General features: G+C 37.3%; 2 protein-coding genes across 4 annotated transcripts; both read left to right on the top strand.

Annotated features, from left to right (window-relative positions):
* Positions 1–1,032: 1,032 nt before the first annotated feature.
* On the top strand, positions 1,033–11,541 carry LOC103984936 (uncharacterized). 3 transcript variants are annotated; one of them, XM_065183016.1, is made up of 9 exons: positions 1,033–1,710; positions 3,377–3,604; positions 5,952–6,044; positions 6,211–6,393; positions 6,521–6,623; positions 6,710–6,892; positions 7,008–8,167; positions 8,422–8,455; positions 8,576–8,689. In XM_065183016.1, exons 1-9 carry the CDS (start codon positions 1,474–1,476, stop codon positions 8,683–8,685), a joined length of 2,331 nt encoding a protein of 776 aa, XP_065039088.1. In that variant the 5' UTR covers positions 1,033–1,473; the 3' UTR covers positions 8,686–8,689. The 3 variants fall into 3 exon arrangements, with proteins under 3 accessions (XP_065039088.1, XP_009400793.2, XP_018682232.2); XM_009402518.3 differs by lacking the exon at positions 8,422–8,455 and adding an exon at positions 11,104–11,541 and having other exon boundaries at positions 1,036–1,710; positions 3,377–3,562; positions 8,576–8,973; XM_018826687.2 differs by lacking the exon at positions 8,422–8,455 and adding an exon at positions 11,104–11,541 and having other exon boundaries at positions 1,036–1,710; positions 8,576–8,973.
* A 3,092-nt stretch (positions 11,542–14,633) lies between these two features.
* Positions 14,634–15,251, top strand: LOC135673887 (uncharacterized). The gene has a single exon (XM_065183287.1). It carries the CDS (start codon positions 14,634–14,636, stop codon positions 15,249–15,251), a length of 618 nt encoding a protein of 205 aa, XP_065039359.1.
* The last annotated feature ends 2,686 nt before the right edge of the window (positions 15,252–17,937 follow it).

Below are 17,937 nucleotides of genomic sequence, written 5' to 3'. Positions count from 1 at the left end.
TCTTTACTAGCTAAGTTAATTGATATCTCCGTATAATTTATCATTAATATTATTAAAGTTAAAGATTCACCTTAAAAAGGGATAGTTTATTATGACAAAGATCTCATGTAATGTAATAAAAAATAATGAATTATATGTTGATTTGGCTTTTTATTTCCGGTAAGCAAGATGAATGAAGTAAGAGATATAATGTTCTTACTAGGAGATCACATCCAATTAGAAGTCGAACTTAACATCATCTCCAACTTGATCTTAGCAATGTGTTAGAAAAAGGTGAATCCATTAGTTTCTCCACAAAATCTAATTTTTTTGGAATCTCAAGATCAAGAAGACAACCCAAGAGCCCAAAAAAAAAAAAGAAATTTCGTTCAATAATTGATCTTATTTGTTCTCTTTTTTTTCTTCAAGAAGAAAAATCAGCAGATATAAAGTCAACATCGTTATCGTCGGAAATTGATACAACAACAACAGCAACAACAAGTCCTCGTGATCCACCAACTAAAAATTAATATGTTCATCGGAAAAATGGTGCCTTTGATTGACATAAATATTGTGGTTGCAGTCCAGACGGATCGTTCCCGACATGCTCGATCCACTTGTGGTCGTGTTTGCAGCTTCACTTGGCGGCGTGATGTCATTCTACAATCTCTTGACACATACATTAATTGCGTGGCGTTGGGGGTATCAGCTACAGTCAATTCAAGGGGGGCATTTTGGAGTCTGAATCCTCAATTTGCTCCACCATTGAACACAGCTGTATTGTTTTTGACTTCTCTTTGACAATCTTAAATCTTATTTTAGTATTTAATATAAATATTTATAAAATACTTATTCTAATTTTTAGTCATTTATTTTAATTATATATATATATATATATTTCAATTAATAATAATAGTTATTATTATTTTTTACTCTTTTCTTTATCGTGAAACCGACATTCAACAACACAAAATTAAATTTAAATAAATAATCCTCTCTTTTATTTTGCCCTTTTTTAGTTTTCGTCTCTCGAAAGTCTTATGAGAAGACGAGAGAAAGGGAGTGAAAAAGGAGCGCATTTTGGGTTGGAAGCGTTGCTTTTATTCTCTTCTCTCTCTCTCTCTCTCGCGGTTTCCTTCTTTGCTTCGCTTCCGTTGTGCCTCTGCGCTGCTTGTTTTGGTGTTCTTTGAAAGGGGTTTTCGCTCCGCCCGACGCCGAAAACCGATCCGCACAACAACCTCGAATCATTGAATCCCTTCCCCACCTCCTTTTTATCGCCCCCCCCCCCCCCCCGCCCCCCCGGAAAAGATCCCTCATCTATCCGTTTGCTTGCTTCTCCTTCCGATCCTTCCCCGATTGGCTTCCGCCACGCACTCGATCTGTTCCGATGAGTTCTTCCCCTGACCGCGCGGACTCTTCCAGCCCTTGTTGCGCCTTTTGGCGCGTCGGGTGAAAGGGTGGTGACCTCGGGCACTCGGGATCGATTTCTTGGACATGGGTGACCAGCAGGACTGGCCGCCGCTGGCGAACGGCGGCTCTTCGGAAGGTTTTTCCCACCCGATGCCGACGAATCCTGACCTGTCGGCGGTCGGCCCTGGGAACTTGATTCGCGCTGAGCAAGCCACCGCAGAGGTTCTCCGGTGCATTCAGCCGACGGTGGTGTCCGAGCAGAGGCGGAAAGCCGTCGTGGAGTATATCCAGAAGCTTCTCAAGAGATATATAGGCATTGAGGTGGATCATTTTGTCGCCCGGTCTTCTCTCTTGTTTTTCTGCTATCTTTTAATTCCTTTTGTTGTGTAATGCATTGGGTCTTAGCTGCTCCTGTTCTAATTGCAGACGATTGTTTCTTTGTATGATTTATGCAGTCGAACAAAAAGCTGTTTTTTTGTTCTTGTTTTTTATTTGTGCTCTACGATTCAGATAGTGCATGGTATTACTCTCTGCTTTCCATTCGATTTTTCTTGGGTTTTAGGTGAGGTGTGGTTCTTCTGGACTGGTAAATAAGGCCCATGTTTTTGTTTTTCTTGCCAATTGAGATGATTAGCGTGCCATTATTTTCAAATTCAAATGTCGATTTCTTGATTTGCCTTGGTTCGGTGACAGCTTTCTTGTAGCAAGTGGACTTGTACCATAGTAAAATTTCTTACGTTGTAAGAGCTTCTTAGTTGTTACGTTGTTCTACGTTCTTTCTTTTGCTTAGTGAAAGGTAAATCGCACCATGGCAATGTATTTTCATCGGTTAGTGTTTTCACATGGAAGAATTCCTGCAGATATGTCTATTACCCTTTTAATATTCTCACTAGAACAATTTTTTTAATTTCAAAAGCTTGTCCCGAATCTCTTTTGGTGGGATGTAGTAATTTTTAGCAACATTTATAAAAAAAAAATCAAAAATATTATAGCCAGTTCTCAATATGTTATGATCAAAGCAATTTTTTTGTGATTACTAGTATAATCGTGATATTTATCAAGCATAACTCTTCGGGTAGATCACGGTCTTCAAGCTCTGTCACCTTGGAACACTTGGAATTCTACAACGAAAAAGGACATCATTGTTGGTCAGGAGGTCTTGTTGAGATATGCATCTCCACGAAAACAATTTTCTGCAGTAACATTTTCTGATAGTAATATCCTATGCTATGAAGCATGGACACAGATGTGACTTCCTGTACTGGTTGCTTTTGTTGGGCGGATAACATTCCAGCACAGTATTGGTATCAATTTTTTATATCCCTAGGTTCTGGATGGTATTGAGTTGTTCTGCAAGTTGGAATCATCTTCGTAGTGTAGATTGGATCAAGTATTGAGTTTGGATTTAGTTGGATTTTTGGTTGAAACTGTCTCCTATTTCTTGTGGATACTTTTGGTAGAATGCACATTCCTGTCTTGAGTTGTATTCTTAAGTAGGCGTCCCGCTTTTATATTATGTTAGCAGATTTATAAGATCAACTAAATTCAAGTCCTATGTTTGAATTGATATTATGTTAGCGGATTATGTTTTATCTAATCCTCCCCCTATTTTATCCTTCTAGTATACCTATCACAATACTCTCCCCAAACCCTAAGCCTTTCACTCTTTAGATTATCCAAATATAATAATGCTCATTATTGATACCCATCACAACATCAAGTTGCAGCATTTGTGGAGGTTAATCAGAAACACTTTTTACTATATTATTGAATGCTTGTCCTCATAGGTCAGTCTACTGAAGTTGCCACAATCAATGTCCTAGAAGCAATACATTATGATTTTAGCCTTTTAGGTTTGTTGATAACCGTCATACGACTGCAGTCGGTGAAACCGTCTTTTGTGTTATTATATTCTCAAGTTTTCTATCTTATATTTTGTGGTCTTCTTCCACGAGTCACTATTGATTTTATGATGCAAAATTTACAGGTATTTCCATTTGGATCAGTTCCACTGAAGACATATCTTCCTGATGGAGATATTGATCTGACTGCACTTAGTTTTCCAAATTCTGAAGATGCTTTGGCAAATGATGTGCGTTCTGTTCTTCAATCAGAAGAACAGAACAAGGGTGCTGAGTTTGAAGTAAAGGATGTTCAATACATTAATGCTGAGGTTTTTCATTCTTCTGGAATTCTGTTTATTGGTTGTTATGAGGTTCTTGTACCTAATCATCTTCACAAATTTTCCATTCGGCTATACCATGAATGGTCCTTGCTGCTTTCCTGTTTTTCCAATAACAACTTTGCAGTCATCCAATAACAATTTGAAATGAATGATCATTTACCTAGAGTTAGTCAACAACAATTTGAATTATTAAATTTGTATCCATGTGAGATTATATTATACACTGTCTGGGTAACTACTCACATAAAATACAAATGACTCTTCAACAATTGGTTGTCCTATCATTTGGTAAGTCATTGCTACTGTACCTGTTGATCTTAGGTTTTTTATTTTTTGTGATGGTTTTAAATAACCTGAGAATTATAAGCAAATCCTGTACTAGATAACCTCTTATTGCCATTATGGCACAATGTTTCACATGAATATTTGCTAGCTGGGGGACTATGACAAATGATGCTCATAATCAAAAAAGTGTTTCTAACATGAACAACAAAGAAGTTATTTTGAGTTTTGAGATAAGTTAGAGCAGTGTGTATAGCAGTTTATGTGCCAGCGCAATCAAAGAACACTTACACAAGAATTTATAAATATCAAATCACATGTATAATAAACAATTGCTTCAGAACTTTGAGGCTTGTCTGAGTAGGATGTAAAGGGGAAAAGATGATAATGTGTAGGGTTATGACTGATCAATTCGTAGTAGAAATAACTGGAGACGAGGCACTATCATGTGCTTCTCTGTTTTTTTTTAAAATGAAATATAGGGTTTTCTTTGAAAAAACTTCACTAACTTTATCGTATTACTGGGAAATTGTCACACATTTCATTCTTGACCGTAAAATGTCCATATAGCTTACCACTGAAGCAATTCATTGCTGATTCAATGAGTGGTCCATTAAACATTGAAATGTACAAAATGTAGTGTGATGATGCTCTTTTGACATGAGTGAGTGAGAGAGTGAGAGAGAGAGAGAGAGAGAGAGTCCTCTTGAAAAGTAGCGTTACTTTTGTGGCATCCATTGTGAATATTTTTTTGTTTTAACAATATTCAATGTCTACACTACTATGCATAACAATATAGACCTGATGTAATCACCAAAAGGAACTTGTTGAAACCAAGTTTTCTATAAAGCACCATTGCAATTCTTTATGGGACTGTATTATGTTCTTATTTACATTATTCCTTGAATTCATGCTATTTTTCTTTACTCCTTCACTGTGTGTCTCAATGTACAAGAATGGAGTGTCTTTGTTCCTTACAAATGGTAGCAAGTAGGGACTTATTGCTTTTGCTTGAATGCTGTTCAGTGCTATAAATTACTATGCTGACAATAAGAATCGAGTGTCTTTGTTCCTTACAACTGGTAGCGAGTAGGGACTTATTGCTTTTGCTTGAATGCTGTTCAATGCTATAAAATCATTATGCTGACAATATGCACTCAAATATTTTAGTTGTGTTGTTTTGAAGGATGGTTACTTCATAAGGAGTAGTATTCAGGTTAAATATATATATAATACATGACTGCTGCAACCGATTCTCATTGAAGCTCCATACTTCACTTGTCACCATTCATCAATTCCTTGTTCTTTCTTGCTCTTTAGCTTATTTTCTAGTTTGAGATAGTTTGCCAAGAAAGCATGTCTATGGGTTCAAAATTGCAAAGATCCATCTTATTCAATACTGACTTTAGTTATGCAAGTATGTCGTGTCTGGCCTAGAACAGTCAGCATTAACAGTATATTGCGTTAATCAACTATATTTTTCTTCCATACTACCAATAGCATCCTGATCATAACGTGTTGTGAGAAAGAGATGCAATTTTACTTTTCCTAGTAATTCTGTGTTAAGTGCTCTTCATGCTGCTACTTAGTTATGCATTGTCTTTATATTTTGTATTGATAGTATAACTACATAGTATATACTATATACACAAACGAATACGTAAATTTTAGTGATGGCACTTGTTTACACAATAATTTCAATATTGATATCTTCACAATTTTTATTTTTCTTGTTTAAATCCCTGTATCAACTTTTCTTTCTATAATTTTCATTTACAATTTTTTACACAATGTGACAACTGGTGGTAGAAAATTATTAAACTCTTTCCATAAGCTTAGTAAGTTTTGAAATCTGGTGATAGGATTTCCTGTGGCATGTTAGTGCTTTTTCTGCTGCTGCTTAGTTATGTATTATCTTTATATTTTTATATCTTCACAATTTTTATTTTTCTTGTTCGTATACTTGTATGATTTTTTTTAAAAACAGTTTGCATTTACATGTTTTACATAACACGATAAGCATTAGTAGAAAATTTTTACACTGTCCATATACTTATCAAGTTTTTGAATCTGATGATAGGATTTCCTGTGGCAGGTCAAACTTGTTAAATGCATTGTTGAGAATATTGTAGTAGATATCTCATTCAATCAGATTGGTGGACTTTGTACACTTTGCTTTCTTGAGAAGGTATATGGTAAATGCTTGGTGGTAGAAATATTAATTAAAATTTGCTCTTTGCTTTCCCTTGCAAGGAAAAGTATCTTGAAGAAATGGATGACATGTGCTTGGTACATTGATCTCATATAATTTTCTTTCTTGGCTCAAAATTTTTAGATTTGTTGCTTGTTCATAGGTTGACCAGGAAATTGGTAAGGACAATCTCTTCAAGCGCAGTATAATATTGATAAAAACTTGGTGTTACTATGAGAGTCGCATCCTTGGTGCTCATCATGGTTTGATTTCTACGTACGCATTGGAAACGTTAGTGTTGTATGTTTTTCACCTCTTCCATGAATCGCTAGATGGTCCTTTGGCGGTGAGTATTCAAAGGAATATATATCCCTCGTATTCCAAGGAAATTGAACATATATTTTGTTGGTTCCTTTCCTTGAACTCTTTGTCTACATTACTTGGATTTCATTTAATCTGGCTATGTGTTGTAGGTTTTGTATAGGTTTCTGGACTACTACAGCAAGTTCGATTGGGACAATTACTGTGTTAGTTTGCAGGGACCCATTCCTGTTTCTTTTCTGCCAGAACTAGTAGGTAAGCAAAATTTTAAGTTACCATTCTAGATATTTGTGCTTGACAAAAGGTCATACTGTTTTCTGACCATTTTGTTTCCTTCACAGTTGAGCCAATAGAGACTAACGGGGGTGATTTACTGCTTTCGAAGGAATTTATTAAAGAATGTATCGACATGTTCTCAGTTCCTCCAAGATTTTCAGAGAGCTCTAGAATATTTTTAAAGAAGCACCTAAACATTGTGGATCCACTGAAACAGAACAATAATCTAGGGCGCAGCATCAGCAAAGGTAAGTCATATTTTTTTCTCAATTTATGGAGTGAAATTTGATAATATGGTCTTGTTACACTTGTATTTGTTGAGATATTTTCACTTAGTTCTTTTGTTTCTCTGCTATGTAATAGGTAACTTTTACCGCATACGTAGTGCATTTACATATGGTGCCCGAAAACTTGGTCGGGTACTTCTACTACCTGCTGAAAATATTGCTGCTGAAGTTGGTATGTTTTTTGCAAGCACCTTGGAGAGGCATGGAACTGGAGAAAGGCCAGACGTTCAACAAGATGCATCTCTTAGTTGTTCAGATAGCAGATTTATTGAGCATAATGAGGTTGGCTCTACATCATCAAACAAGGAGTCGCCTTTAGATTCACAAGTTAAGTGTTCTGGTGGAGCACTATGTGACAACATAAGTAACATCAAGATCTCAGATTTGGATGAGGGGTATGGCACCGAATTGCAATTCAATGGACATAACTCTAATAAGCATCTTGATGTACTTCACAACTGTACTAAAATGGAAAATCATCTCATGGGAGGAGAAGCTTCAGTTAAGCATTTGGATAAAAATGCTAGAGATCTTGTTGGCATAGAAGCTTTTAATTTGAGAGCCGCTGAAAGTTGCTTAGATTCTTCATCACATAATCAGATAGGCGGTGACTTGTCATCTGGAAAAGCTTATCATGCACCCCCCTTGTTCTTCCATGTGGGAAATGGTTCTGAATCTGTGATACTTGATAATGCGAATTCAGGGGATACTGCAAAGAAAGAAGTGATTTCTAGCCGGTTTGTGGCCCCCGGTGAGGAGCCAAACAATGAATCTGAATCACACGGTACTAGTACATCTGGGTTTAAAACCAACTCTGTATCTGCCTCCACTGGCAGCATTCATGGATCTTCAACAACAAGTTGGAATTCCCATTTATCAGAATATTTAAATACTGCAGCTTGGTCATGTGAGGGAAACGGAAATAGTAGTCCCAATTGCAGTAAACTATCAGATCTAGTTGGTGATTTTAATCTGCACTACATGAATCTTCTTTATGCTTTGAAGTCCCAGAGCCAAGAATACTTTATGAGTCAGTACTTTATGCCAAATTATGGACCATCCCCTTCCCAGTATCAGAACAAGCAATCATGGAATGGTTTTTCTCAGCAGAGCATTTACATGCATATTAGAGCAAATGGTGTCATCCCTGCACCATCATTTTCTTTGAATCCTGGTGTTTATGCTGCAAAAGATATCCAAAAAACAAAGGGAACAGGAACATACTTTCCCAACACGGTATGCAGCATTTTTGAATTTACTGCTTTCAGTTACTTTGGCCCCATTAATTTAGTCCACTACCTTCTCAATTAGTGATCAAATTGTCCACTCTGGATCTGGTCTTCACTTGGTCTCCTCCACTGCAGCCATGTTGCTTTGTTCTTTTCCTGTGGAACCTAAACTTTAGTTATTTGTTGATGTTTGGGCCCTGTTTTTTTACTTTCTGCATCCAGTTCTAGTCCAAAATGTTTCATACTATAATCTCAATTCAGGTTTACATGATCCTGATGTCTTTTGCAGATTCAGGTGCGGTTTCTTATAGAAAGATGTCTTTTGTAGACTAAAAGCACGGATATAAAAACATGGAAAAATTTATTAACAGCTTTTTACTGGTTTTAAGGTTTTTTTGTTCCTCGAGTTTTGTAGAATTCTCGTTCATACAGAGAAAGACAGTCACCTGGGAGAGGAAAGAATCAAACGCCTCCAAATCAGCTGTCAAGATCCCGCAACAACAGCCGATTGGAGGTACAAGATAGGAACCTACTTGAAGAGAATAATGAGACACTTCCACAACCACAGTCTCCTGTTTTCACGGGGGTCCCCCAGCCTTCATGCTCGGCCACTAGAGAGCTTTCACATGGCAATGACATTGTTCTTGGTTTAAAGGGAAAACTAGAGTTTGGGTCCCTTGGTCCCGTTAAACTAAGAGTCTCCTCACCAGAACAAAGCAAAAAGCCAGAATCAGTTAGTCCTTCTAATCAGAGCTCCACAGCAATCCTTGAATCAACAGTTCAGAGACCCTCAACGAACTTGAGATATGAAAGGTAATAAACTTTCCTAAAATTAGTCATTAACAGTACTTGCATAATAAGTTCATGTTCCCAATAGACTCCGTGAGTATTCTTGGTGAAAACAAGATTGAAGCTCTGGTTTATATTTGATTTCTTCAATCATTAATTTGGTACCTATTCCTCCAGCTGTGATGTCTAAGTTTGTATTCTAATGAAGACATGAATTAAATCTTGCTTTTGAGTTTCTATGAGTTCTGGATTTTGTCATAGCGTACAATCACCAGTGGTCCATGTTGTGTGTTGACACTTTTTTTTGTGGTTATGCTGGCCAGCATGGATCCCAGCTATATCCTGTGGTTGCCTTGTTGGTTTGTTACCATGTTCAACAAACCTACACAATTGTCTTACCCATGGTCTCATCTATATTCATATTTTGGTACTTCTTTCTCTTTTGCCTTAATTTCCACACATTCTCTTTGCAAAATTCTTTAACCTTCTACTGTAACTTATTTTTCTTTTGCTGTGTCAGGGAATAAATGATTCCAGTCCTATAAAATTGCATATCGCTTTCTTTGTAGGATGATGTGTTAAAATTGTCATCATTCATCATTATTGTTTTTGTTAGAAAGAGAGAAATGAATAGAAACTGCAATATTGCATGGACGCAGACTCTAAAATCTGATAAGGATGTGTATCCAAATAACCAAATTGGCAAGGAGATAACTAGATTACAGGGACAATATCATGGGAACATAAAGTGTTCAAGGTAAAGTTGACAAGATTTCATAGAAGCGTAGAAGAATTTACTACTTATATCGAACACTTGTCCTAGGATGAAACCTAGAGTGTGTGTGATGACTTTAGGACTTTTCATTCACTAGTGAGAACTGCTAATGAATGTTGTCAGGAGCAGCTGCATAAGCACCTATGTAGTTGAGCTGCTACCATCACCTAGGCACCTACTGCTATGAAGGGTTCTATGCTAGACATTCCCGAGTGCTTGAATAGTTCTTAGGCCCCCAAGCTGATTTTTTCTTAGATGTAGCTACATTGTTATCAACATTTATTTGTTTGACAAAAATGAATAGTTTGGTTAGTTTATTCCCTTTTATTGTGCATGTTTTTCAGACATGGTGCATGAAATTATGTCTTTGTTTCTACAAATTAGGTGTCCTGGATTTTTTATTCTGCTTTTGCTTGCATTAGCATCTTCCAACATAACAGTTGTAAAGGAAACATGAGAAAGAACGTAACCAGTCTTAGGATCATTTTAAAGACGCATCGATGTATGAAACAATGGGAAGATAAAACACATGATTTATGTAAAAATTATACCAAAAGTAATGAATATCATCATGTTACTTGAGAACTTACTATTGAATATGGTTGTACAAAACTAATGTTTCACAATACGAAATCCATACATTTTCAACAGAATTTTGTATTGTATGCATCCACTAATATGCTCAGGGCTTTCGTATATACATTTTTGAGGACTTAATGCATAAGTGTTCTGACATCCTTGCCACTAATCAAACTGAAACTTAAGAATTTTCATAATCAACAAATATTCTGATTAAATACAGGACTTTTAAATTCGACCAAATCAACATGTAGAAATTGAAATGTCTGATGTTACACGGGCTTATAACATGGCGGAATGACATACGGTACACGGCTTTTATTTGTCTCTCAACATAAGCTGATTCCTCACTTGTCTGTTCCAGTCTGTGCATTCATATCACTAGCATAAAATGTAATCTGCAATATGTTAGTTATCACTGTACCAAATTTAGTAATTATGTATATCATTATATTGTCTAGCATGGTATTTATAATTTAATTTATCGATATAGATTCACATTGGCACATAAATTCATGACTGTAAATTTTCTATTTATAAAACAATTGTCATATTGAAAAACGTGTGCACGGATCAAAGAAATGCAACTAAAGCATAAGAGAGACTGAGCCACTTACCATGTGCATCTAAACTTTAGTTTTGAATAGAAAGGCAGCACAGAATACTCGAGTCCTAGTGGGTTTGTAGCTTTTCTCAGATGTCACAGCACTGTTGTCTGAGATCTTACTATTTCACATTTTTGTTTAGACCAGCAACAGTACCATGGTCTATTCAACTGATTGTTCGATTTAAACCTGCAGGTCAATGAAACCTTATCAGCTCAAAGATGAAAGCGACTTCCCTCCTCTAAATGGCTGATTTCTACTGAAGACCAATTCACACGGAGCAGACATGGGGGGGGGCGGCCATGAAACTAACAAATGCTGACCACCGGAGCATCTTTGCTAGAGCAGTGTCGCTGAGGGACGTGTATAAGAGTGTTATCTGATTGTTGCGGTGAATTTGTTTCTTGTACATTCCGACAACTTCTCTCCCTGTTCTTCTTCTTCTTTTTTCGGAACCCTTGGCACCCACCACCCCTTCATGTGGGTGTAAACAGGCACCCAACTCACATCCCTCTTTGCCTAACCAGTTTTTCTGTTGCAGGTGGTAAAAAGATTCTCTGGTTTTGGTTTGTTGTAGAAAATGTTTTTGGCAGAATCCTCCTAATTCAAGTCAGATTTTCTTTGATGCCTCTATTTTCAGTTTCGTCGTTGGCTTCTAGCTACTGGTTTCTTACGGGTTTTCATATCAAGTAACTATCGTGCTGTGGCTGCTTCTGTCTCGTCTTCCTTCGTCTGGTTGCTTTCGAGTATTTATTATAGCGTTCGTTCAGTTGAGCACGATCGAATGTATCTTTTGTACGCCTTACCGATCATATTTTTCTTGGACAAGAATACAGCCTCTTCTTTTCATCTTTGCCATCCCCTTTTTCTGTTATGTCTTCCGAAATGTGAGACGTGTGATTCTTCTAATAGAAGCAACTCTGTTGTCTTCTTTCCTTTTTCAAACTCTGGAGATATCTCATTCTAGTCTCCTGGAAAACATCAAAAGCAGTTAAATTGTTCTCGGAAATACTCAAGTGTTGAGATCCATTCTTTATTCTCTATCTCTCGCTCTCTCGCTCGCATGTCTGATGGTTATATCGCTTCGTCGTAGATCTTATGCAGCAGCTTTGGCAGTGCATCATTAAGTACCTCAACTTACTAATTTGTTAGGCATAAACTACTAGAGTTTGATACTTAAGTTCAATTTACTAATAATATATTACAAATGATATATTATTAAGTATGATACACGAGACTAATGATATATTACAAATTTTTTCTTCAACTTAACAACATAGTATGTATAGTTTTAGTGTTGTTCACGGATAATTTTTTCATACTTCAATTTTATATAATATATTATGAAATAATCGACTCACCAATCATTGGCCTAAGATGCTTAAAACCTTTTAAGTTAATTTAAATATTTTAATAATTTATAATGATACCACTAATTCTTTATAAGATCCCCGATAAGTCTCATAGGCAAGTTTAATGCTTTGCCTAGTAATAGTAATCCACAAATAGTGTGTACCTTAAACACCCAATGATATGGAAGCCAACATATAACCTTTCATTACTTATTTAAGTATTGCACTTCCTTAGATATCCGAATCAAAATTTCCTAAATTAATCCTATAGCTTATGAATGGATTACAATATGTATCCAATTAATCCTCCATCCCTAACAACGTGGAGTTTCATCCTAAAACTAATACGAGAACAATTATTAGATATAGTTTCTCCCACTCGTTCAAGTTCTACAGTACTGTCACATGCAACTCACAAAGGAAAGGTTAGCTAATATGAGATCTTGCTTGTCCTATGGAAAGCTCCACTGTACTTGGCAGTGACTCAAAGGTGCTACATTTAACATCAACTTGTGACGAAGAAACTGGAGACATCACATGCCCTCTTCACGTCCATCGTCAACGCCCATGACAGATACAATCGAGTGATGCCATGACTGACCACACAGATTTGCATCGTATGCATACGTGTGGCTCACCGGCAAACCAAAAGCGCAGAGAGAAGAAGATTGGAAGCGTTCTAAAGAGCCCAATTTTGGGAGACAGGAATTGATGCTTTGACTATCTTTTCACTTGTTTACGATTATCGATTTTTTTTTCTTTTGTTTTTTTAATAAGAGCACTAAAGAGAAAATATTGTTGTCGATATTCCAAGTAGGAAATAAAAACATGTCGCGTTATAATGTATATCGGGTTTTCATATAAGAATATTAGGAGGTTAAGAAATAATATATATAGTTTATTTTTATTAAAAATATTAAGATGAATATGTAATGTTATTAAAAAATATATTAAAAAATAATTAGATATAGTTTTGATAGAATATAAAAACAAAGATGAATTGTTTATAATGATACGTACGTATCGTCACATCATTAGTTAGGATTATCAAAAACATAAGACACCCATATGAATATATTCGTTTACAATAATCGATCTAAATGTTAACCTCATGTATTTTACAAAAAATAAAAAGATGAACATACCGATAATATGTTGCCATCATATATAACGTAAGTAATACAAAATAATTAGTTTTTATCAAGCACAAATAACTCTTACAAATGAGTTAAACATCTCGAAGATAGGTTTATAACTTATGGAATCTTTTATATATATATATATATATAACACTAAGAAACATGCACGAAAATCTAAAAGCGTCCTACTAAGATGAGAACTTTTTACGAAGCTCAATAATAACTAAAATCTTATATAATAAAAAATAGAGCACTAAAGAGAAAATAGAGTTGTCAATATTTCAAGTAGGAAATAAAAACATGCCGCGGTATAATGTATATCAGGTTTTCATATAAGAATATTAGGTGGTTAAGAAATTATATATATATATATATATATATATATATATATATATATAGTTTTATTTTATTGAAAATATTAAGATGAATATGTGAAATTATTCAAAAATTATTCAAAGATAATTAGGTGTAGTTTTGATAGAATATAAAAACAAAGATGAATTATTTATAATGATATGTAAGTATCGTTACATCCTTAGTTAGGATTATCAAAAACATAAGATACCCAGATGAATATGTTCGTTTACAAGAGTCAATCTAAATGTTAGACTCATATGATTTAAAAAAAATAAAAAGATGAACGTATGGATAATATGTTGCCATCATATATAACGTAATAAATACAAAATAATTAGATTTTATCAAGCACAAATAGCTCTTACAAATGAGTTAAACATCAGGGGGTTTCGAAGATAGGTTTACTATTTATGGAATCCTTTATATATATATATATATATATATATATATATATATATATATATATATATATATATATATATATATATATATATAATTAAGAAACATGCACGGAAATTAAAAGCGTCCTACTAGAAATGATAAAAAAATGTAAATATTTTAATTTAACTAAGTTGAGAACTATTTATGAAGCTCAATAATAACTAAAATCTTATATAGTTCGATTCCAAATAGTTAGTGCATTAACTTAATCACTGAATGAACATCTAATCTAATTGATGTGAACGCAATGTTAGGTGGATGCCGCACGGGCACTACATGTTCTTATCAGTAGAGTTGGGTTGATTCAACTCAAACACCATGCATTCATTGGCTTCGCCTCAATTCCATTCCTATAAAAGCCCCCCCCTCCCTCGGTGCACTATTAGTAGTACCCATACCTCCCTCCGTCACCGCCCCCCTTCCCACATCCAACACCATGGCGAGCTTAGCCGGAGTCATGCTCGCCAAAACCTCAGATGATCCTTCGCCCAGCCCTCTCCACATCACGCCGCACGACAGCAAGTTCTACGCCAGGCTCCTCTCCAAGGAGGACGACGCCTCCTTGTCCACCACCCCTTCCTTCGGCGTCTACGATGGCGTCGCACCCGGCTCCGTGCCCTTCGATTGGGAGTCGCAGCCGGGCACTCCCAAGCCCACCGCCGTCGCCCTGGCGGAACCGCTCCCTCCTATCAACCCACCACCCTCCTCCTACTTCCACCCCGTTCTCAGGAAGGCTAAGCTGGTCAGCAAGAAGCGAAGGGTCAACCCATCCTCCCGGTTCACCTTCCTCGCCACCCTATTCCGAAAGCTCACGCCGAGGAAGTCACCTTCATCGCCCGTCTCCTCCTCGTTCACGTCGTCCCCGTTCTCCCGACTGGAGTCGCCCCGTTCTCGGCGGAGGTCGTCCTTCTCTTCCAAGGGCGACGACGAGGAGGAAGATGTCGGTGATGGCTCCACGAGATCCATCCTTTGCTTTCGGCTACAGCGGTCTCCGCGCATCACGCTGTTCCGCCATTCTCGCGACAACTGCTCCAGTTTGATCGCTGGGAACTGAAGCCTTGTGTTTACTACATCACCAATCCTCATTCTCCTCTTCCTCCACATAGCTTACTGGAAGCCATGAGGATGCATGTTGCTTTGCCGGATCGTGAAGTGAGATACCATGTGGAGTCGTCAGCCGACACTGTGAGCACAAAAAGACTACTGGATCTGGTGACTTCCATCCGGTTTCCCAGAAAGAAGTAATTGCGTTTCCATGGAGTGCAATCTAATCCACCGTAGGGCATGGCAGGAAGCAATATATAAGCTTGCATAGCAAATGAAGTACCTATTCTGTTGTTTATATGCTTGTCAAGAAAAGGAACTCTTACCCTCATTGTAATGTGTATCAATTGAATGCATGGGAAAGAAAGAGCACATGAGGAAGCATGAAAAAGATCCTACTCAATGTTATTTCATGGAGTGCACATTGCGTCTTAACCACTGGTAATTAGCTGGTATTAATTAATCATAATATACTTCAAAGAAAACTCTAAATTATGATTGTGGGATCCTTACAAGAAACCAAAGTAATGCCTTGAATATTTCTAGTAAATTGAAGAACATGTTTAATAAAAAAATTTGAAAATAAGACATATTTTTTGTGAAAATATGAAAAACATAGTAACTTACAAGCTATCGATAATTTTGATAAGGGTTTACTTCATGACATGACATTGATCATACAAGCTACCAACATAATTTGTTTTCAAAGAATAAATAACGAATGATATATTGTCAGAATCTTAAAACAAATTTCACATTAGGTGTGTTTGGTTGTATGGAATTAAGTTGACAGAAGATTAATTTTCTTGCTATGTTTATTTCTTTTTTCTTTGCCCAATAGAAGAAGCGAGATTTATAAGAAATTGGCTTTTCATATTTGGATTTTTTCAAGAAAAAAAAAACCTTTTTTATGATTATTTATATTTTCAGAAAATAATAATTTTTTTGATTATTCTTTTGTTTTACTCTTTTTATTTTATTTTATTTAACTAATTTGAACATCGAAGAGATCATATACATGGATGCATCGGAGTGAGTCGACCTATTTCCTCTCTCCTTTGAGATTCGTGTTCACCGTTAACCAGGGGCTCGGACAAACAAGCCAAGCCACGACTGACAATAACACAGAAACCCGCACGAGTACTTGACCATTCGACTCTCTTAATTAAGCTAAGGTAAGCTATGGTATGGTCACACCTGAAAGCACCGCTCGTGCATGTACTCTGTGCAAACCTTGCAGGCCACGACTGACCTTGGGCGAGGCCTGCTCGGCAATGTATACTACTCAGCTCTCAGGCCAAGACATGGCGAAGACACTGACATCATCACCGATCAATATAACCTGTGATGTATCCACCCTTCTGATGCCTCCAAAGTACTCCGAGCTGGATCCAGTCTCGCAGTACAAAGATCATCATCAGTTAGGCGTGGCCAAGTGGCGGAAGGGCCCCCCAAATCCAAAGCACTCGACCACCAAATCTCCTGTCGTCTCGCCATGCATTCCCCCCTCCGCTGGACGACAGCAGGTAGGGTTTCCTTGTTGTTTTGCAGTACTGCTTCCCTTCATTGATTGACTGCGTGCTTCCTTTGTGCACGGTAGGTGTTGGCCGGTGCTGTTATCATTCTATCTTCTCTCTTGTTCCCTTCTACGCCATGTCTCTCTCGACCCTACATCGACGTTGCTCCAGTACTCCCATGTGTACGTACAGTCGAAACGAGACGTACGTATGCAAGACGTGTAAGCTTTAGGAAACAAAAGGGAGACTACAACGAGTGTGTGCTCCAAAAGAGCAGTCCACAGCCCTTCAGGGAATCCCATCACCAACTTGTTGCAGACGACTTTGTGTTGCTTTCATATCCTTCAGTGGACGATGGCTTTTTTAGTGTCCACCTTTGGATTGGGTTCTCTCCTTTTTCTCAAAGGCAGCAGCAGCAGCAGCAGCAACCCTGAAGATACCCACTTACTCTCCATTCACCCCGAGAGCCACGCTTGTTGTGGTGCTTCATCCCTGCTTGTTGTATTCTTATTTGCTGCTATAAAGGAATTATACTCAACGGTGGGGATATATGTATAAATAGAGAGCGAGAAAGAGAGAGAGAGAGGAACAGATGAGTGGAAGTTTTGTGACACATGACATGTTCCAATATGACGGATGATCGGGCAATGAGAGATCGAAACGTGGAGGCTGTGGTCCAATCAGAAGGTCATCAGTGGTGTGGTCAACTCACGCTCATGTAGAAAGCTTAGTCAACCATGCACCTCCTCTTTGCCACAAGACGACACCCTTCAAGTGGATCCTGTATGGTTGTCACTTCAAACATCTGTTGGTCACGCACGTCGGCTGCCAATGGAGTCGAAGACTTTGTACTAAGCCATGACGTCCAAAGTACGCACCTTTAGCGTTTTGTTGGCTGGTTTATCACTTCAAAGTGCCCTGTGATCTGATGCAACCTATATAATAAGTTGACCCACACGACAAAGCATTGTTTACCGTTGACCGTTGGCACACCTCTCATTTACAGCTGCAAATCCAACTCAGGGAGGATTTATCTCATCATTTTGACACAGCAACGGTTTGCTTGTCAATACAACGATCAAAGTATGAGATTTATCTATCGTCTATCCGCTATCCTCTATCGTCTTCCACGAATAGATTCACACGAAATTAATGTAACATTCCGATTAATTTTACATT

The sequence above is a fragment of the Musa acuminata genome, chromosome BXJ1-5, assembly GCF_036884655.1.
Source record: "Musa acuminata AAA Group cultivar baxijiao chromosome BXJ1-5, Cavendish_Baxijiao_AAA, whole genome shotgun sequence".
Taxonomy (NCBI): Eukaryota; Viridiplantae; Streptophyta; class Magnoliopsida; order Zingiberales; family Musaceae; genus Musa; species Musa acuminata.
Note: the sequence above shows the minus strand (reverse complement) of the source record. Positions and strands in the feature narration are given on the sequence as shown.